The sequence below is a fragment of the Macaca fascicularis genome, chromosome 18 (genome assembly GCF_037993035.2).
Source record: "Macaca fascicularis isolate 582-1 chromosome 18, T2T-MFA8v1.1".
NCBI lineage: Eukaryota > Metazoa > Chordata > Mammalia > Primates > Cercopithecidae > Macaca > Macaca fascicularis.
In genome coordinates, this window is record NC_088392.1 from 35,384,563 (window position 1) to 35,406,241 (window position 21,679).

The 21,679-nt window shown below is 41.4% G+C and overlaps 1 protein-coding gene and 1 non-coding gene across 11 annotated transcripts in view; both read left to right on the plus strand.

The window, feature by feature from the left end:
* Positions 1 to 270: 270 nt before the first annotated feature.
* MBD2 (methyl-CpG binding domain protein 2) overlaps positions 271 to 21,679 on the plus strand; it is a 73,943-nt gene continuing 52,534 nt past the window's right edge. For all 10 annotated transcript variants that reach the window (XR_012427224.1, XR_012427225.1, XR_010582835.2 and 7 more), the window contains exons 1-2: positions 271 to 920; positions 20,074 to 20,233. Coding sequence is in view for 5 of the 10 variants with exons in the window: in XM_045378136.2 (XP_045234071.1) it covers positions 376 to 920; positions 20,074 to 20,233 (705 nt within the window). In the remaining 5 variants the exon portion in view is untranslated. The remainder of the gene's footprint in view (positions 921 to 20,073; positions 20,234 to 21,679) is intronic.
* On the plus strand, positions 2,536 to 2,664 carry LOC123570112 (small nucleolar RNA SNORA30/SNORA37 family). The gene has a single exon (XR_006694119.1). It is a non-coding gene; the product is annotated as a small nucleolar RNA SNORA30/SNORA37 family (small nucleolar RNA).

Genomic DNA, 21,679 nt, shown 5'->3' on the forward strand with positions numbered 1-21,679 from the left:
CATAGGTAAAATCACATAATGGTGGAGATTACCCCGTATGAAACAAACTGACCACAGTCACTATGACACCTCCAGCTGGTGACTAGCCTGACCAACCTTCCCGGCTCCGCGCGCCCAGTGGGGGCACGGGCCGGAAAAGCGCGGCAGAGGGCGTGGCCCCGAGGAGGCGGAGACAAGATGGCCGCCCAGAGCGCTTGGAGGACCTAAGAGGCGGTGGCCGGGGCCACGCCCCGGGCAGGAGGGCCGCTCTGTGCGCGCCCGCTCTATGATGCTTGCGCGCGTCCCCCGCGCGCCGCGCTGCGGGCGGGGCGGGTCTCCGGGATTCCAAGGGCTCGGTTACGGAAGAAGCGCAGCGCCGGCTGGGGAGGGGGCTGGATGCGCGCGCACCCGGGGGGAGGCCGCTGCTGCCCGGAGCAGGAGGAGGGGGAGAGCGCGGCGGGCGGCAGCGGCGCTGGCGGCGACTCCGCCATAGAGCAGGGGGGCCAGGGCAGCGCGCTCGCCCCGTCCCCGGTGAGCGGCGTGCGCAGGGAAGGCGCTCGGGGCGGCGGCCGTGGCCGGGGGCGGTGGAAGCAGGCGGGCCGGGGCGGCGGCGTCTGTGGCCGTGGCCGGGGCCGGGGCCGTGGCCGGGGACGGGGACGGGGCCGGGGCCGGGGCCGCGGCCGTCCCCCGAGTGGCGGCAGCGGCCTTGGCGGCGACGGCGGCGGCTGCGGCGGCGGCGGCGGCAGCGGTGGCGGCGGCGCCCCCCGGCGGGAGCCGGTCCCTTTCCCGTCGGGGAGCGCGGGGCCGGGGCCCAGGGGATCCCGGGCCACGGAGAGCGGGAAGAGGATGGACTGCCCTGCCCTCCCCCCCGGATGGAAGAAGGAGGAAGTGATCCGAAAATCTGGGCTAAGTGCTGGCAAGAGCGATGTCTACTACTTCAGGTACCTCCCTGGGGGGGAGGGGGTGGCGGGGTCAGGGGTCAAGAGCGGGCCTGGACAGGGTATGCCAGGATGAGAGCTGGGGCCCTGGGGGCATGTGGCAAGGACAAGCTGGTTTGGTGGCGGAACTCTTGGGTGAGAGTTGACCCCAGTGCAGTGGGAGGCATTGTCAAAAGGTGAGGGCCCGCAGGAGTGAATCTTACGTGGAAGACGTCAGGAAATATGGTTGGCGAATAAAGGGTTACCCTGGCAGGATGGTTAGTCCACTGAAGGGTTAAAAGGAGGTGTAATTCATCGAAACTATAAAACCCAGTCACTGTTGGCTCCTGTCCCAGCCTGTCCCAGATTCATCATCACAAGTGTTTAATCATGCACATGTGGAAGAATTAGCTATCTCCAGTAACACGGTTTCATTTACTTCATCCAAGAAAGTTTTGTATAAAGCAGCTATTTGGAATGCCTGAAGTTGTTTTGGAACTTCCTTGGTTTTGCAGAATATACTCTTTTGAAACTGACACACTGTACTAAGTTTTTAGATTCCTAGACCAAAATTTCCTCCCCAGGGAACATTTGTCACTATCTGGAGACATTTTCGGTTCTCACACCTGGGGAGGGTGTGATACTGGCATCTAGTGGGTAGAGGCCAGAGATGCTGCTACATATTCGATAATACGAAGAAGCTCCCACAACAAAAAATGATCTGGCCCAAAATGTCACCTGTACTGAGGTTGAGACATCCTGTTTTAAATGATTCAAGGTTTTTCACCTTAATGTGATCTTGCACTGCCGTGGTCATGCCACTCATGTCTTTAGTTCGTGTGACCCAGTAAGCTCAAGAAAGTGCCTATGGCAGTTGACATCCGTGGACTTAATACACATTTACTAAATTTTTTAATAAGCCATCCTATTGATAGAAGATAATATAAAACTTGTTTTCAGTAGTTTGGAGATTCGTGTTTGTGGAGTGATTGAAGCATTTTTCAGGGTATGTATATGTATATGGCTATTGGAGACAATTGTCATTTAGCTATTGTAATAATGTTGTGAAGGATTTCCTGTCCTCTACAAGAAGTTCTGGGAAAATGTGTCTGTACACATACCATGCTTATGAACTGAAAATACTTTTAACTAGATTGAAAAGGTTAAAGAAATGTACATACACATGTATACACACATATGCACACACAAGAATGTGATCACTGCTTGTGCAGCATGTAAATACGAACACATTCCTGATGGTTGCTATATATGGATGAGTAGTTGTAGTGAGTTCACTTCACCTCAACTAAAAAACAAAATAAGAGTGATGTTTCATTACTTGATCTGGTTTTCCACTTGATCTGGACCCTCATCTTGAAACCTCATATGATAAAATGGAGGACTTATTTTAAATATATGAAGGTGATATTCGCCTGTGGTCCCAGTTACTCACTGGACTGGGGCTAGAGAATCTCTTGAGTCCCCGAGTTCGAGGCTGCAGTAACCTATGATTGTGCCTGGGCGATAGAGTGAAACCCCATCTCTTTAAAGAAAAAAAAAGAAAAAAGAAAAAGTGTGATAGTCTTGGTTTGTATTTCCTCGTCATTAAATATTTGATTTAATGGTAAGAAAGTTATTGTGAGCACTTTCACAGGTCCTCCCTCAGGGTGTGGGGCCAGGATTTGGTAGCTGGTGCTAAGAGAAAACCTTTGATGGCATCCTTGCCCTGGGACTGTGCCAGTGGCAGCTGTCATTCAATGGGACAATTTCTTCTGATTAAAAAAAAAGTTACTGTGGTTAAAAAAAGATTAGTCCTCTCAAGTTCATTAGTTTCATTTAGTGCTGTTCATAATTGTCCATTTTCTAGTATTCTTTCATTAACAGAGCATTCTGTTTTCTTTGTAAGCAGGCAGTCTTCATAACCTTCTGTGAACTATGTGCTGATGTCTTGTAGGCAATTATATTTGACAAAATTATTCTGTGTCTGTGATTGAACTCCTTGAGGAATAGATGACTAGTTTGTTCGCAGTAGAACATCTTAAACTTTGAATTTTACTCTTTATGGTAGTTCTCCTGGGATATGGTTTGTTTGGTTTTGGGATGATGTATTTGTTCAGACTAACTTTGGGTATTGCAAAGCTTTTTGTTTGTTGGTTTTTCTTGTAGTTGGAAAAGTTATTTCAAGAAGTCAAGATTGTTGTAGTACTCATTTGGATTTGTGGCCACTTAACATTTTCTTGAATGTGTTGTAAATTTTCTGATGTTAAATTTATTTTATTTTTTTTGAGATGGAGTCTCGCTCTATCGCCCAGGCTGGAGTGCAGTGGCGCGATCTTGGTTCATTGCAACCTGCACCTCTCAGGTTCAAGTGATTCTTCTGTGTCAGCCTCCCAAGTAGCTGGAACTACAGGTGCCTGCCACCATGCCCGGCTAATTTTTGTATTTTTAGTAGAGACGGGGTTTCTCAGTATTGGTCAGGCTGGTGTTGAACTCCTGACTTTGTGATCCACCCACCTCAGCCTCCCAAAGTGCTGGGATTACAGGCGTGAGCCACCAGGCCTGGCCATTAAATTTTTAAATACAAACTTAATAAGTTTTTTTTTTTATTATTTGAGACGTAGTCTTGCTCTGTCATCCAGGCTGGAGTGCAGTAGTGTGATCTCAGCTCACTACAAGCTCTGCTTCCCAGGTTTGCCATTCTCCTGCCTCAGCCTTCTGAGTAGGTGGGCGCCCGCCACCACACCCGGCTAATTTTTTGTATTTTTTAGTAGAAACGGGGTTTCACCGTGTTAGCCAGGATGGTCTCGATCTCCTGACCTCGTGATCTGCCCACCCGGGCCTCCCAAAGTGCTGGGATTACAGGCATGAGCCATCGAGCCCCCCCTCCCCCGATATGATCAATTTAAAACAAACTTTCTAAACAAATTCATCTTAAGGCAAGTCGCAAGCCAGTGTAGTGGTAGTTACTCTCTATGATTTGCCTTTTACTTGTTTATGTAAAATGGAAAGGACACATTGAACAGATTTATGCCAAACCTGTTTCGTTCAGGGCCTAAAGGAGCATTGTCTGCTGTTTATTTACTGTCTACAGAGGTTCAGTTACTTTGCAGGATTGTTAACAACCAGTCTTGTTTTTCTTCTGAAAGGTTACATTCTGAACCAGTAAGGTATATGTATGTAGCATAATATGATGATTGTGATACAGTAGTTAATTTGACTTGTGACTGTAGCTTTCTGTGATGAATGATGGCGGTCACTTATTGTAAAGAAAGACAAATTATTTTTCAGCTTACAGTGTCACTGCTTTACATATTAGTGTCCCCATGTATACTCCACCCTTTAGAAATTCCATTAGTTCACCGAACACCCACTATCTGCTAAAAGTGGTTTAAGAGTTTAATTCTCCTGTTGGTAATGTGAACACCTGCACCCAGTTGTTCACACAGATTCTAATAATACTAACCCCTGAATTAGCCTGCCCCTGGGGAGATTAATTTAAACAAATCTGTGCCTGTTAATGTAGGGTGTGGCAGGCACTTATTAATTGGACTGAAATTAAGCTCATCGAGAAAGCCTCAAATTTTGGTAGTATGTTTTTTGGCTGCTTTTTTGAAACTGCCAAGTTCTAATAGGAAGGAGTGCCCCTAGTTGCCAGTTAAGCAATGTAATTATACCTTCTGTCAGGATTACTGATAGTGTTGTGGCGGTTCATATATTATCATACAGTGTGTTTGTTTAAAAGAATGTCGTTTGACTGGATCCATTGGTGTATTTTCTGAAAAAGTTTGTTGCCATCATTTGAAACCATTATTTGAACAGTAATTTTCTAACTTGTCTTCTTGACTCCTGTCATTTCTAGTTACTTGCATAACACTTGCTAATTGATATTTTTGAAATATTTTCTTCCTCACATAGTCTTTGTTTAGTAGCCCTCTCCTGCCCTTTTTAAAAAATCAAGTCTAGGCTGGGCGCCGTGGCTCATGCCTGTAATCCCAGCACTTTGGGAGGCTGAGGCGGGTGGATCACGAGGTCAGGAGATCGAGACCATTCTGGCTAACACGGTGAAACCCTGTCTCTACTAAAAATACAAAAAAAAAAATAGCCAGGCGTGGTGGTGGACGCCTGTAGTCTCAGCTGCTTGGGAGGCTGAGGCAGGAGATAGGCGTGTTGTCCCAGCTACCTGGGAGGTGGAGCTTGCAGGGAGCCCAGATCACGCCACTGCATTGCAGCTTGGGCAACAGAGCGAAACACAGTCTCAGAAATGTGTGTGTGTGTGTGTGTATGTGTGTGTGTGTGTGTGTGCGCGTGCACCATTTGTTGCTAAAGACTAGTATGATGCTTCAAGAGCATGAATTCTCAATCACTGAGGTTCAACCATGGTCCTCCCCTCATCTTGGTTTGCCTTTAAAAACAAACAAACAAAAAACAAATGGACCCTCCATGTAGGCTCTGTAGAAAACTGACTGAGTGGACCCAGGTAAGGAATATGACCATTGTCACAGTTCTTACATATTTGAATTAGTCTTCTTGGCTTTCAATAAAAAGCCTTTTCTGATATTGTCCTCTTTCTCATTATTCCTATGTAGTTAAACTTGGTGTCCCTTGTATAACTTTCATATTCATTTACTTAGAACTTGTGGCTTTCTCACATAGCTGTTTTTCCCCTCGACACAATGCTGAACACACAGGTGCTAAATAAGGATTTATCAGTTGATATTCCACCTAGCATTTTGTAAAACAAGCCTTAAAATGACTTCGTAGTTTTTGCTTTATTTCTGTTCCTGTGGTGGTGTGTTGGGATAAAATTGGTTGAGATATTTTATTAATAAGGCTACATATTTTGTAGTTTCTGGTTTTCATCATCAATGTGAGGGTACTGCAGAAAGCCTTTCTCTGGGATTTTGAATATTAGAGATACAGTGAAAATGGAAAATAGGATGCTCATAGTGCACAGACACAAGTGAGAAATTGGCATTTGAATTTCATTGACTGTGTAACATAGGGTAAAGTAGTGTAGGGTCTTCTGTGCCTTAATTCTATGTGTATTTGTGTTACAGCTCTCAGAATTTTGGCAGCTGTTATTATTTTGCTAAATGCTTTACATGAATTGTCATATTGGTTTTTTTTTTTTTTTTTTTTTTTTTGAGACGAAGTCTCACTTTGTTGCCTAGGCTGGAGTGCAATGGCTCAATGTCAGCTCACTGCAACCTCTGCCTCCTGGGTTCAAGGGATTCTCCTACCTCAGCCTCCTGAGTAGCTGGGATTACAGGTGCACACCACCACGCCCGGCTGATTTTGGTATTTTTAGTAGAGACGAGGTTTCACCATGTTGGTCAGGCTGGTCTTGAACCCCTGACCTTGTGATCCGCCCGCCTCGGCCTCCCAAAGTGCTAGGATTACAGGCGTGAGCCACCGCGCCCGGCCTATCATATTGGATTCTTATAACCCTATGAAACATAGGTACAATTATCTCCATTTTACAGATGGGGAGTTAGCAAAGGGAAGTAGCATGCTTGGGGTTGTATAGCTGGTAAGTTCAAAGTTACAATCCTGAAGCGGGTGGTTTAACCTCAGAACTCCTAACCACCATGCTCTGTTGCACGGCATAGAGATCCCTATTTGTATTCTCAAATATTAGAACACCCCATGTCTAATCTACTTTATTGGGCTTAGTGTGCCATTAAAATAATGTGATTATTTACTATTATGCTTGTATCCTGAAGATGTCAAAGGGTAAATTTTAAATCCTATTTGATAGTGAAGCTATTGTACCAAAGGATAACCCTCCAGCTTTATATAATCCTGGAGGGGAAAAAAAAGTAATAAATCCGCATAATTAAAGCAGTATTGTTCTGGGTAATAAAAGTGATCAATTTGTTCAAAAATATTCTCTCTTTGATAAATGTTCAACCTAGGATTACCCTGTTATTTCTCAGATATTGAGGTTTGAGATACAGTTGAAATACACCCTACAGATCAATTTTTAAAAAATCTCTAGTTGGAGGAAGGAAAGAAATGCATTATTTATTAAGAGCTTAATTGCATAATAGAAAGTTTGTCTTGCTTTTAGTCTTTTCTCTTGATGTTGTGTGATTGAAGCCTGCATCCAGACATGAAAGACATAGGTGTGGTGGAGATTATGCTCTGATACATTTTCCTTAGCTGTACTATCACATCTTTTTGTGAGATGCCAAAGGAATTTTTGTTAGGGTGCAGCGTTGCTGTCTGTCCTGCATCTGATTTTTAGAATCTGGCATGCAAAGTCTCACCTGCCCCAACACCCACAATACCTGTATTAGAGGAAATACATAGCTCAAAGGAACTGATGCATATACATTCTAAAAATACTGTCCAACAGAAATTGGTAGATTTTTTTTCACATTGCTTTTAAAAATGTTATTAATGAGATACACAGTCATTTTTTCATAATTTAGTTTTAATGGAATTTTAAAGGAAGTGATGCTTTTTTTGATTTTGTTTTTTAGATTCTATAGTGGGGCTCATAGACGTTCATAACTCTTTCACTCATGTTTAAAATCTTCTCAAGACTTGCATGATGAATTAGAAATAAACGATAAACTCTTCCTGGATTTAGTGTTTGGCTGGGAATCTTAATGCCTCTTACAGCTTTTGCGTATTGATCTTTCATTGTTCTTTGCCATTTCCAGTGAGAAATGATGGGGAAAATTTTGTAATATGATGTTTTACTTAATTTTATCAGAACTTCTAAAAACTAAAACTTCCCAAGGAAGGAGAATAAAATTATGGAATAGAATGAAGTTTGAATAATATCTGCAGATTTCATGGTTTTGTCCTGTCTTTTTTCTCAGTATAATACAAATTCAAACTCATTTTGAGAACTTGGTGTACATAAACTCTATGTGAATATAAATACTAAAACTTAAAATTAGATTTTAAAATTGAACACTTAGGACTTCTAGGAATAATTGAGTGTTTTACAGATGTGAGGAAGAACATCATCCCCCTATTTTATTTTATTTTATTTTATTTTGAGATGGAGTTTTGCTCTTGTTGCCCAGACTGGAGTGCAGTGGTATGATCTCCACTCATTGCACCCTCTGCCTCCTGGATTCAAGTGATTCTTCTGCCTCAGCCTCCCAAATAGCTGGGGTTACAGGCACATGCCATCATGCCTGGCTAATTTTATATTTTTTAGTAGATGGGATTTCACCATGTTGGCCAGGCTGGTCTTGAAGTCCTGAACTCAGGTGATCCGCCTGCCTTGGCCTCCCAAAATGCTAAGATTACAGGCGTGTGAATGCTGAGATTACAGGCATGAGACACCGTGCCTGGCCCATCATCCCCTTTTGAAGATTTTTTGTTAAATGCTGTATCTTGGTATTCTTTTCTTTGTGATTTTTACAGTGGAAGAATGCATAGATAAGCAAGGATGAATGTCACTAAAATTCTTTTTAATAGGCATTCATCTCTTTTAAAAAGCCTTTCCTAGAGTCCCCTAGCAGAAATGGGAAGCTCCTATGGCATTTGAGTATAATTCTGTTAACTCTTACCACATTTGCTTTAAGAAATAGCTGGCAAGTCTTTGTTGCCCATGAGATTCTGAACCTCCTCAAGGTCAGGAGCTGCGTCTGATTCATTTTTGAATCTTCAGTATCCAGCACAGTCCCAGGTATAATATGGAACATTTTTGATAAATCCTTGTTAAATGAAGCAAATAGTAAATACATTTCTCTATTAATCAAAAAACTTACGGTTAATCTGGCTGTGTACATAGGCCTGCCTACCCTTATAGGGGCTGTTTTATGTCCCCTGCAATTACCAGCATCCTGCCTTGCACTAAGTCAGATATGCAAATATTGAGTAGCTGAAGTAAATGTAATTTTTTTCCTCAAACTTGTATATGTGTAGTGTTGATGTATATATATTACCTATAGGCTTTTAGATCTAAAATGATTTATAGGATTTTTGATTTCATTTTTAATATTAAAATTCTTTTATATTTTGCTTGAAAAAAATCTACAAGGGCTGGGCATGGTGGCTCATGCCTGTAATTCCAGCACTTTGGGAGGCTGAGGTGGGTGGATCACCTGAGGTCAGGAGTTCGAGACCAGCCTGACCAACATGGTGAAACTCCATCTCTACTAAGAAATACAAGAAAAATTAGCCGGGCGTGGTAGCTGGTGTCTGTAATCCCAGCTATTCAGGAGGCTGAGGCAGGAGAGTCGCTTGAACCTGGGAGGTGGAGTTTGCAGTGAGCTGGGATCTCGCCATTGCACTCCAAACTGGGCAACAAGAGCAAAACTCCGTCTCAAGAAAATAAAAAATAAAAATAAATAAAAAAGAAAAGTAAATTAAAAAAAAGAAAAAGGCGGGGCGCGGTGGCTCACGCCTGTAATCCCAGCACTTTGGGAGGCCGAGGCAGGCAGATCACACGAGGTCAGGAGATCGAGACCAGCCTGACCAACATGGTGAAACCGCTTCTCTACTAAAAATACAAAAATTAGCTGGGCGTGATGGCATGCACGTGTAATCCCAGCTGCTTGGGAGGCTGAGGCAGGAGAATCGCTTGAACCAGGGAGTTGGAGATGGCAGCTAGCTGAGATCGTGCCACTGTACTCCAGCCTGGCAGCAGAGGGAGACTCCATCTCAAAAAAAAAAAAGAAAAAAACATATCTTCAGAAATTGCTTTTGTATCATCTTGGAAGGCTATGTTTCTATCTAATTTTAACTAATTTATTTTTTCTTTTGCTATAAACTTGAAGCATTTGTTACAGTATCTTGAAAGTAGAGTGGTCTGTATTAAAAAAGAAGAGAAAAATGAAGTAAAAGTGGATATACAAAAAACATGTTGCAACTTTTTAGTACCAGATTCCTGAGTCACATAAACTTACCCTGTCAAGTTACCATAACATTTTCCAAATGCTTTCCTTACACTTGCGGACTTAAGTATTCGAGGACCAGTATGTGTGCGCACAGACCACACTTCGGTTGTCCTGGTTTAGAATAAACAATGGGAACTTTTGAGTCAAAAGATTTGGGCTTGTATCTTGCTTTACTGTGTTAATCTTGGATGGATAAGTTTTTGTAAGCCTTTGTTTCCTCAACTATAAATCTAGTGTAAGAATTCTACCTCGTGGAGGCCAGGCACGGTGGCTCATGCCTGTAATCTCAGCACTTTGGGAGGCCAAGGCGGGCGGATCACGAGGTCAGGAGATCGAGACCATCCTGGCTAACACAGTGAAACCCCATCTCTACTAAAAATTACAAAAAATTAGCTGGGCATGGTGGCGGGCGCCTGTAGTCCCAGCTACTCGGGAGGCTGAGGCAGGAGAATGGTGTGAACCTGGGAGGAGGAGCTTGCAGTGAGCCGAGATTGTGCCACTGCACTCCAGCCTGGGTGACAGAGCTAGACTCTGTCTCAAAAAAAAATAAAATAAAATAAAATAAATGAATAAAAGAATTCTACCTCGTGGAATTTTTTTGTGATTAAATGTGCTTGCCATGTATAGGTGGTTAGTGCATCAGTAAAGTGTTAGCTCCTTTCTCTTCTTTTAATTAGCCAACAGAAATAGAAGCGCATGCTTTGTATTTATGTGAAGGTTTACTGTCTTTTGTTGTATTTTGAATGTGATTAGGGCAGACCTTAGGTTATAAAGGTTCCCCAAAGTTTAAAAAAAATATTATCTATGGGTCAGGTATGGTGGCACATACCTGTAATCCCAGCAGGAGGATCGCTTGAGGACAGGAGTTTCAGACCAGCCTGGCTAACATAGTGAGACTCTTGTCCCTACAAATTTTTTTTTAAAATTAGCTGGGCATGTTGGCCTGAGCCTATACTCCCAGCTACTCTGGAGACTGAGGTGGGAGGATTCCTTCAGTGGAAGAGTTCAAGGCTGTAGTGAACCACAGTTGCTCTACTGCACTCCAGCCTGGGCGACAGAATGAGACCCTGTCTCAAAAAAAAAAAAAGATATATATATATACACGCACACACACACACACACACACACACACACACATACACATATATATATTATGTATGGGTTATAAAAGTAACCCATGCTCAGTGGGAAGGTTGGGAAATATAGAAAAGGATAGCGAAGTAATGACAGTCATTATTATAGTCCCAAAGAGAACTACTGTTTTATCAGGCAATGTTTGTTGTTGAAAGAAAGAAAGAGAGAAAGAGAGAGAAGAAGAGAAGAGAAAAGAGAACCACTGTTAATTTTGACATAGTAGCTTCCAATCTGGTTTTTGGGCATATTTGTTTAAGTAAATACTAATATGTGTGTGTATGTATATATGTAAGATATATGTATAAGGGTATATATGTGTATACACACACACACATATACCTACATACACACACTTTTAATTATGGAAAAGTTCAGACATAGGCAAAAATAGATGGAAAAGTATAATGAATCCCTATATAGTCATCCAGTTTTAACAGTTACCAACTCCTGGCCAGTCTTGTTTTATCTGTATTCACCCCATTCTCCCCAGTTATATTTTGAAATAATTCCCAAACATACTTAATTTCTGAAAGTGTTGTAGCAGTGTCCAGTCCCCAATTCAACCAAAATAACCAGTGTTTTTCTTTTTTTCCTTTCTCAGAAAGCAAATGCCTTAAGGATGAGACTAGGTAGAATTCTACATATGGTTCATTTTTCACATTTTAGTGGCACACCCTGGTTTTTAATTTTTTAACAAACTGATACCAAACAGTGGTCCCCACCTTTTTTGGCACCAGGGACCAGTTTTATGGAAGATGGTTTTTCCATGGATCCCGAATGGTTTTGGGATGAAACTGATCCACCTCAGATAATCAGGCATTAGTTAGATTCTCATAAGGAGCATGCAACCTAGATCCCTCACATGCACAGTTCACCATAGGTTCATGCTCCTATGAGAATCTAAAGCTGCCACTGATCTGACAGGAGGCAGAGCTCACGCTATAATGCTCGTCTCCTGCTGTGCCTCCTGGTTCTTAACGGACCGTGGTCAGTGTCCAGGGCTAGGGCTTAGGGATCCCTGAAATAGAGATAATACTATTAGCTATAGTAATTTACTGTAGTAAATTTTTTCCTTATTCATACTTTAAAAATAATTCTCCCCACCCCCACCCCCTGCCGCCGCCCCCCGTAATCCTTCCCACTCAACCCCACTGCCAAGGAATTTTTTTAAATTTTTGTTTTGAGACAGGGTCTTGCTCTGTTGCCCAGGCTGGAGTGCAGTGTTGTGATCATTGCTCACTGCAGTGTCGACCTCCCAGGGTCAAGCAATCCTTTCACCTTAGCCTCCTGAGTAGCTGGGACTACAGGCACGTGCCACCATGCTCGGCTAATTTTAGTGTTTTTTGTAGAGGCTGAGTTTCGCCTTTTTTGCCCAGGCTTGTCTTGAACTCCTGGCTTAAGTGATCTGCCCACCTCGGCCTCCCAAAGTACTGGGATTATAGGTGTGAGCCACTTTGCCTGACCAGCAAATTCTTTAATGCTCAAATTTACTTGCCCAGAGTCTTGATTTTTTAAAAGCTTTCCTATTTTGGGGGCAAATCTTCAGCTAGCATACTTAATGTTTAAACAAAATAGAGAAATTTTCTTACATACATACAAAAGTAGTGGGAACTACCCAGCTTAAACAGTTTGTCAACACATGGTCAATCTTATTTCATCCCTATCCCAATTTACTACTCCTGACCCAACCTTCATTATTTGAAGCAAATCAGACATCGAATAAGTTCATTCATAAGTAAGTATTCAATATGCTATTTGAGAAGATTTAACTTGTGAAAATTTTCTAGCAATGCAGAACTCTGTGTTTCAAAGCTAGAATGAGGCCAACAGGCAGTTCATGACTATTTGCCTAACGTAGGCAATAATTACTATATGGGTTCGGAGGAAAGAAAATTCCTATTACTGGGTTCTATGAAGGCTTTATGGAAGAGGTAGTATATAAAGTGGATTGGTATTTCTGGGCTCTTGGAGACTGGGCATAGCATCATGCATTATGGACCAAGTAAAAGACATGGTTCTTGCAAAAAAACTGTGGAAGCCATTTAGACTATTCAGAATAGAGTGATTAAACCAATATGGCTAGAGCAAAGGTCACTAGGTAAGAGTGGAAAGTAGGGTTGAAAGGTTACGAGGAGGCCATAGGACCAACATAGAGAAATCCCGTCTCTACTAAAAATACAAAAAATTAGCTGGGCTTGGTGGCGGGCTCCTGTAATCCCAGCTACTTGGGAGGCTGAGGCAGGAGAATCGCTTGAAGCCAGGAGGCGGAGGTTGCAGTGAGCTGAGATCCCACCTCTGCACTCCAGCTTGGGCGACAGTGCGAGACTCCATCTCAAAAAAAAATTTAAAAAAAAGCGATGAGGCCATAGGAAAAAGGATCTAAAACGCAGGCCTAAGATGTTTGGCTCTCTTTTTTGCTAATGGGGTAAAAGTCCACTGAAAGCTGTTAAGCCAGAGCTGTGTCAAAGTGGTGTAAATTTTAGGAAGGGCCATGTGGATAGTGTAGAATGCAAAGAGACTAGCAAAATTAGCTTATCATGGTGATTTAGACCTGAGGTGATGCAGACGATTTGGGCAGTGGCAATGGAAAGGAAGGCTGGGTTTAAAGGTGATCACTTAGAAAGTGATCAGACATGGGAGATATGAATAAAATAAGAGTAGATAAAATCTATCAGGGACAAGCTGTAGAAGAGTGCTGAGGATGGTGCATTGTAGGAAAGCCCTACATTTAAAGATTAAGGGGAAAGGAGTTAAGGAGGTTTGGGGAGCTGACTTAGGTAGGCTTTTCTCTTGGCGGGGTGGCGGGGTGTGTGTGTGTGTGTAGCAGTGGACATTCTTTCACTTTAGCGAGTTTCTGATTGTTTTGTATCTAAGTACAAAACACTAACTCTAATTTCATGTTTTTAGTCTCAGATGAAATTTGATTTCTGAAGAAAATTGTTATTTAAAGTTAGGGAAATGTTTCTTTGAATACTTACTCTTGTAAGTAAGAAGTAAGCGTTAACATTTAAAGAGATTTAAAAAAAAAAGAAAGTTGATGTTTCTTTTAGTCTCAACATTTCCAGTGCTGTAGCTTATAGAATTTTTAGTATGGAGATTTTTTTTATTCCCCATAAAGTATTTTCTGATACTGATGGGAAGTGATGTGCCTCTGAACATGCTGTTTAGCTGTCTAGCTAGCCATCTGCCATCTGTGACACCCCTTGTCACTCACAGTCCATTTCATCTTATTCCAATCTGGTGGCTGCTACCCCCATCATGTTAGAAATTGATTTGAAAATAGACTTGTGTTTATTTAAACCTCTGGTCTCCTCATAATGGTTTGACTGAACATTATGATTATCCATGTTATCAAAGAAACAAGAAAAAGTATCTTCTATATTAGAGTAGTAGTTTCAGAGTAGAGTTTCACATGCAAGCAGCAGGTCTTCTGGAGATACAATTTTATGTCATAGACTGAGAGGGCATATTATAGTTGTCTAACTCAGGTAATGGTAATTACAAGTAAGTTCATAGTGCAACAAATTGTGAATAGCACTAAATTAAAGTGAGCGTAATCGGAGTATTTCTGGTTTCAATTACTTTTTTTTTTTTTTTTTTTTTTAAGATTTGAAAATCAGTTGCCACATAAAATTCCTTTCTTCTTGATAATAGAAACATTAAAACTGCTAAGATGGAGTTAGGCTTAAAAATTGCTTTAAACAGTTTAATTGAAATGAAAAGAGGTCAAGACATAGTTTAAGTGATGACGTTTATTTTTGTTATTTTTATTTTTAAGTGATGAAATGTTCTTATGTGAACGGGAAAGATACAATTCATGTTTTGATTTTCAATTAGTATGTTTCTTCAGGGCTTTTTTCAGAGTTTATTTAAATAGTAGGTAGAAGAAGTTAAAGGTGTGATCACAGTTGGTTCAGGAATGGTATATCTAGGGGGCAGTTGATAGGGAATTTTTTTTTGTGGTTGAAAGTGAAATAGTATTTCATTACTGGGATTAGAAGTAATCATAATGGGCAGAGAAAACTGAAAATGACTAATATCCTTTACTCAGTCTTCTAGAGTTAAACAGGTTTTGAACTTCCCTAAGTTACGAATTGATGCTTTTAAAATAAAAGCTTAGTCACTTTCAGTCTTGGTGTTTCTGAGATCAGGACCTACAGCAGCCATTATTGAAGGTAGATAGGTGATTAAATTTAATCACTTTGGGTAAGAGTAGAACTTAGGTGACAGTCTTTTTGTTCATCTAGCATTTATTTCCTTAGTTTGCCTCTCCCAAGGTCAGTTTGCCCCTGTATAGATGGTGTGTATCTCATCTCATGGGCAGAATTCCTACTTAACCATTCCCTTGGACCTTGCCATCCTCCATGTTTGCTTTCAACTCCTGAAGAGTAAGGTCTCTGGCCTAAAATCCCCTGGGGCAGCCAGGTTGACTTCCCTTAAAGCACCACACACAGACTGTAGCAGTTACGGAGAAGAAAATGGCTTGTAGTACTGTTTTCTGAAGGCAGCAGTATGTATGACAGATACTTGTAGCTATCCAATACAGATGTTTCATAGAATTCCATCTGTAGGCCGGGCGCGGTGGCTCAAGCCTGTAGTCCCAGCACTTTGGGAGGCCGAGACGGGCGGATCACGAGGTCAGGAGATCGAGACCATCCTGGCTAACACGGTGAAACCCCATCTCTACTAAAAAATACAAAAAACTAGCCGGGCGAAGTGGCGGGTGCCTGTACTCCCAGCTACTCGGGAGGCTGAGGCAGGAGAATGGCGTGAACCCGAGAGGAGGAGCTTGCAGTGAGCTGAGATCCGGCCACTGCACTCCAGCCTGGGTGACAGAGCAAGACTCCGTCTCAAAAAAAAAAAAAAAAAAAAAAAAAAAAAGAATTCCATCTGTAAGACAGGAAATGGTGATTCATTATGAATAAGAATTTGTTGGTTACTGGCGAATATTCCAGCTTTCTTTTGAATATGCTAATAGTTAAAACTTCTACCTTTTTTCCTTCATTGCTAATTTAGTTTATTAGTAGAGGATGTCTAGCCTTTTTGTTTATAATAAATACCTTCCATTTCTTTTTTTTTTTTTGAGATGGAGTCTCACTCTGTTGCCCAGGCTGGAGTGCAGTGGCACAGTCTCAGCTCACTGCAACCTCCGCCTCCCAGGTTCAAGCGATTCTACTGCCTCAGCCTCCCAAGTAGCTGGGATTACAGGTGCACGCTGCCACACTGGGCTAATTTTTTGTATTTTAGTAGAGACGGAGTTTCACCGTGTTGGCCCAGGCTGGTATCAAACTCCTGAGCTCAGGCAGTCTGCCCTCCTTAGCCTCCCAAAGTGCTGGGATTATAGGTGTGAGCCACTGTGCCTGGCCCCCCATTTCATTTTTAAAATCAATAAACATAGAAATAATATGAAGCCGTGTTAAACTGCTAATAAACTGCTAATCTAGATGATAAACATAAGCGATCACATTTCATGAGTATAGCCTTTTAATTGAGTTCAAATTATCTTGATTTGGGAGAAAGGTATCTAAAATGAACTGATCGCTAATGAGTTTTGTTCTGTAGAGGAACATTGTACTGAGGCTCTATTATGTTTTCAGCTGCAGTGGATAACTGACATTTCAACTGTTAAATGAGGAACTACTTATTGCAGGTTTAATTTGTGAAGGTTGTTAATTGATTCCCTCATAAGTAGCTTGCTATTTGTTCGCTAAGCCATATGCTAAGAGCAGTGTGCTTATCTTTTTGGTAAGAGTTACTGCCTGAACATTTCATCTTGTGGAAAATGAATCTGTTGAAATATGGGGTCTACTCTTGAACTGTTTTTTATTGCACTATCTGAGGGATAACTGAGAATTGTCATTTTATTTTATTTTATTGAGACAGAGTTTTGCTCGTTGCCTAGGCTGGAGTGCAGTGGCACGATCTCGGCTCACCGCAACCTCTGCCTCCTGGGTTCAAGCGATTCTCCTGCCTCAGCCTCCTGAGTAGCTGGGGTTACAGGCATGCGCCACCACACCTAGCTAATTTTGTATTTTTAGTAGAGATGGGTTTTCTCCATGTTGATCAGGCTGGTCTCAAACTCCCGAACTCAGGTGATCCGCCCACCTCGGCCTCCCAAAGTGCTGGGATTACAAGCATGAGCCACCGTGCCTGGCCACGGAATTGTCATTTTATTTTGTGGAGAGATTTTGTTTATTCATTTTTTGTGGTATGTTAACTAGTTTATCAGAATCTTGTTTACCAATAACTTGAGTATCTGATAATAAGGACCATATGGCTATTGCAGCTTTTTTTTTTTTTTTGAGATGGAGTCTCGCTCTGTTGCCCAGGCTGGAGTGCAGTGGCGCGATCTTGGCTCACTACAAGCCCTGCCTTGCGGGTTTACGCTATTTTCCTGCTTCAGCCTCCTGAGTAGCTGGGACCACAGGCGCCCGCCACCACGCCCTGCTAATTTTTTTGTATTTTTAGTAGAGACAGGGTTTCACCGTGTTAGCCAGGATGATCTTGATCTCCTGACCTCGTGATCCGCCTGCCTTGGCCTCCCAGAGTGCTGGGATTACAGGCGTGAGCCACCATGCCCGGCTATTGCAGCTTTTTATAAGTGACATAATAGCAGAGTAATCTTTACTAGTTTTTCATATTAATTTAGGTCATTAGTATAATGACAAAGTATAATACTTTATTTCTTATGTGGTAAAACACATTAATGAAAATGTTTTCTAGCTTAGTTTTAAAAATTGTATGCCATATAACTTAAATAAGCGATAGTATTTATCTCATTGTGTCTGCAAAAACCACATCATTTAGTATTGAACTGATAAGGTTTTTTGCTCTCAGAAAGTTACCTTGTTCAGTGCTAGCCTTTAATGGTGTTTGAAGTTTAAAAGTGGCATTGTTGTTTGACTCAGCAAGGAAATATATAGGAATTATTGTAATGAAAATAGAATTTCGGGTGGTAGTAGATTATTTCTGACTTGAATTGGAGAATCTCAGAAGACTTCCTAGTGGAAGTGGAGCACATTTTAGCCGGACTTGGAGGATTTAATAGCCTTTTGATAGGCAGGAGGTTTCTGTGCTCATCCTTCCATCTGCAAAGACATGACTGGAAGATTCAAAGGTATATGGCATATTTTGGTGATTTAGAGTTTGGAATGTAGGCCACCAAGGCTGGTGGGAAAAGAGTCTGGAAAGAAAATATAACAGACGTAAAGCTTTTGATGGCTTATTAAGGAGGTAAAGCTTTTTTTGTCAACATTGAGGAACCTGAACGTTTAGAACTTGGTACTGGATGTGTGACTGAGACATGGGGGTGCTGAAGGATTGTAATGTGGCCTTCTAGCTTGGAGAATGAAGTGCTAAGTGGACAGCAGTGCTGCTGACACAGGTGTGGAGTATAGAAGATCAGGTTTTGGGGGTGGAACTGTGTTGTGTGGTGGGCAGAGATGATTCAAGTTTTGGACAATATTGCGAGTGACTTGCTGTTTTATTTTGTGATACTGAGTATTCTGGAAATCCAGGTTAGAGTTGGAGTTGAGCTTTGCTTGTGTGGGATCCCGTACTCTCTCCTCTGGTGCTTTCTTGTATTGTTCTTGTTGTTACTGGTTGTTATCTTCATCTGCCTGCTGAACTCTATACCTTGAATTGTGTTTCAGGAGTACCTAAGTCATGTGGTTGTGGAAAAAGAATGTCGATAGGATCTTCAGTTGTCTTGAAGTGTGTTGGGACAGACTATCAAAGAGTTTGTGACAAGTCAGGGGTGTATTGCTGTGGATTTGACCCAGAGAGAAGTTTTCTTGTTCCAAGAGAATATTTATTGCTTGATCTCTCAGCCTTTTTCCTTTTATCTTCTTATGAGTTATTTTTCTTTTATTGTGGTCACTTGGTGCAAGGTTAAGTTCTAAATGTGACACATTGACTTCTTTGAGAAGTATTCTAGAATTCTCACAATTTTCTTGTGACATACCACACTGACTTTGTTCTAGCACATTTATTTCGTTCAGAAAATTTATTAGGTGAGACTTTGGGTCATTATTCCTATAAAAAAATTTCTTACAGATTAATGCCACACAGGAAAAAATGTTTTTGGGAAAGACTAGTCCTCCATATAATTCTGGCATTTTTGTAACTTTCCAGCTTTGGCGGTATTACTTACCAGAAGTAAATTATTCTTCATGTGCTTCCCTAAGGGAGGAGTTTGGCTAACAAAACTCATGTCAGCATGGTACAAGCACGTTCACAAATATTTGCTCTAGTTTTCTCATTTCAGTAGTATTAGCATTTAAATATTGTCAAGATTTAAGAATTTTTTTATTGTGAGTGTTATGAGCCCAAATATGATATAGATTCCACATATTTGTGTGTGTGTGTGTTTGTGTGTGTGTGTTTTAAACAAGGGTTGCTGACTTCAGATTAATTTGTTATCAAGTTTTTTTCTGATTATTGCTGGCATAGTTGTATATGTAATACTTGCAGGGAAAAAAAGCATTTCAAAATCAATTTGGAAAGGAAGTTTGTGAGATTGAAGACATTTTTAGTATGCCTGTTATGCTGTGCATGAAGTTTGGATTTAGGTTCTCGCAGTAGTTGCTGAGTGACCTGTGGGATAGGCTGTGGCAACATGTTATGTGTTCTAGTGGACTACCTAGGGGAGCGTTATATTAGGTGACACGTGATCTCTTCTTACAGGGAAGTTACGGAGTTCCCTGTAAAACTTTAACTTTTTTTTTTTTTTTTTTTTTTTTGAGACAGAGTTTTGCTCTGGTTGTCCAGGCTAGAGTACAGTGGCACGATCTTGGCTCACTGCAACCTCTGCCTCCTGGGTTCAAACGATTCTCCTGCATCAGCTTCCCGAATAGCTGGGATTACAGGCGCCCACCACCACGCCCGGCTAATTTTTTGTATTTTTTTTTTTTTTTTTAGCAGAGACGGCGTTTCACCATGTTGGCCAGACTGGTCTTGAACTCCTGACCTCAGGTGATCCACCCGCCTCTGCCTCCCAAAGTGCTGGGATTACAGGCATGAACCACCATGCCTAGCAGAACTTTAACATTTCTTTAAAAATATGTACAATAGAATGGGGTATCAATTGAGGGTAGAGGAAGACATGAAGAAAAGGCTTATGTAGAGACCTAGAGTAAATATTGTTGCCTTTTATTCAATTAACCTTATCTTTCTTTTAGTCCAAGTGGTAAGAAGTTCAGAAGCAAGCCTCAGTTGGCAAGGTACCTGGGAAATACTGTTGATCTCAGCAGTTTTGACTTCAGAACTGGAAAGATGATGCCTAGTAAATTACAGAAGAACAAACAGAGACTGCGAAACGATCCTCTCAATCAAAATAAGGTTGGTTAATTTACTTATCGCATGTATATGCTACTTCGAAAGCTGTCCAAAAAGTATCTCACATCATAGTCACTGGAATTTTGGTTGTCCAAATGTCCCATGCATGTCCCTGTACCCTGCCCACCCTGTCCCAGCAAGAGAGAGCATAAGTAAATTGTGCACAGTAGAAAATAGCATTTCAGTATCTCTCTAGGTCAGTGAACGTCACACTTTCTGACCCACTGGGGCTGTTTACAAAAGGTTTCTTTAGTGTTAATTGTCTGCTTTTTTTCCTTTTTCCCTCAAAATCGTTCCTGTTGTCCAAAAAGTGGCAACATTTTAATGTGGCAGGTATCTTTATCTCATAGTTTATAATTACGTATTGATTTTCAGGTTCAGGTTTTGAGAAAGGGCAGTGTTTTGTTTTTGGTTTTTTTTTGACCTTTGATGATGTTGAAGATAATGAGTTTTTGGAATAATATTCTAATACTATGTTTGGATATTTTTCCGTTAGCTCTTAGCTTTATCGAGCTGTTTGGTTGATAGTTTATTGTATAGCAATTGAAGCAAATCTCATTTGAATTACGATACAGTTTGAACATTCCAAATCTGAAAATATCTGAAATCTGAAACTCTTCTGGTCACAGGCATTTCAGATGAGGTATACTTAAGCCTGTACTAATTTAATTGTGTTAAAGAATCCAATATCTTTACAAAGAAAGCTGCTTTTTCCCTGAGGACAACTAAACCTATGTGACTATTTTTTCTTAGTTTTTCTTCCTCTAAACTTCAGGGATCTGTGTGTATGTGTATTGCTACCACCATTGTCTTCACAGTGACAGTGAAAATAGTGGAGGGAGAAGCAGGGGCTCTCTTTCTTAAGATGTGACTGATGTGTGGGACTAATGGGACTCATGTAATCCCGCAAGTCCCAGTGGGCTCATTTTAGGAACCGTAGGCATTTTAGGCAGCGTAGTGGAGTAAGAAGGGCTTTGGACCCAGGAAGGCATGACTTGGTGAACTGGCTCTGCTACTTACTAGCTGATGCAGTCATGAGAAACTTTCTTAGACTCCAAGGGCCTTCAGTTTCTCATTTGTAAAATTAAAGAAAGAAAATTTTCCCTTCACATTGTTGTGAGGAGTAAATGGGAATTTTTTAGAACATCTAGCAAAGTAAATTTGACCCACATTAATTCCTTTGCTTTCCACACTGCTCTTTCCGTAAGCCACCCCCTTTCCTGAGCACCAAGCCACCTCAGTGAACAGTGTTGCCTCGTGGCCAGCGTTGGAAACTTTCTGACCCAAGCTCTCTTCCCTCTTGTCATTTTACATTTTCTGAGGGGCATGGGGTCTCTGCTTCATACCTGTCTTCATTCGAAATTCAGCTTAAATTTGTGCAGTTTACAGTAATATAATTTCTAATAATTGATACAGAGGTCAAAATGCATTGTTTCTTCATAGCATAAT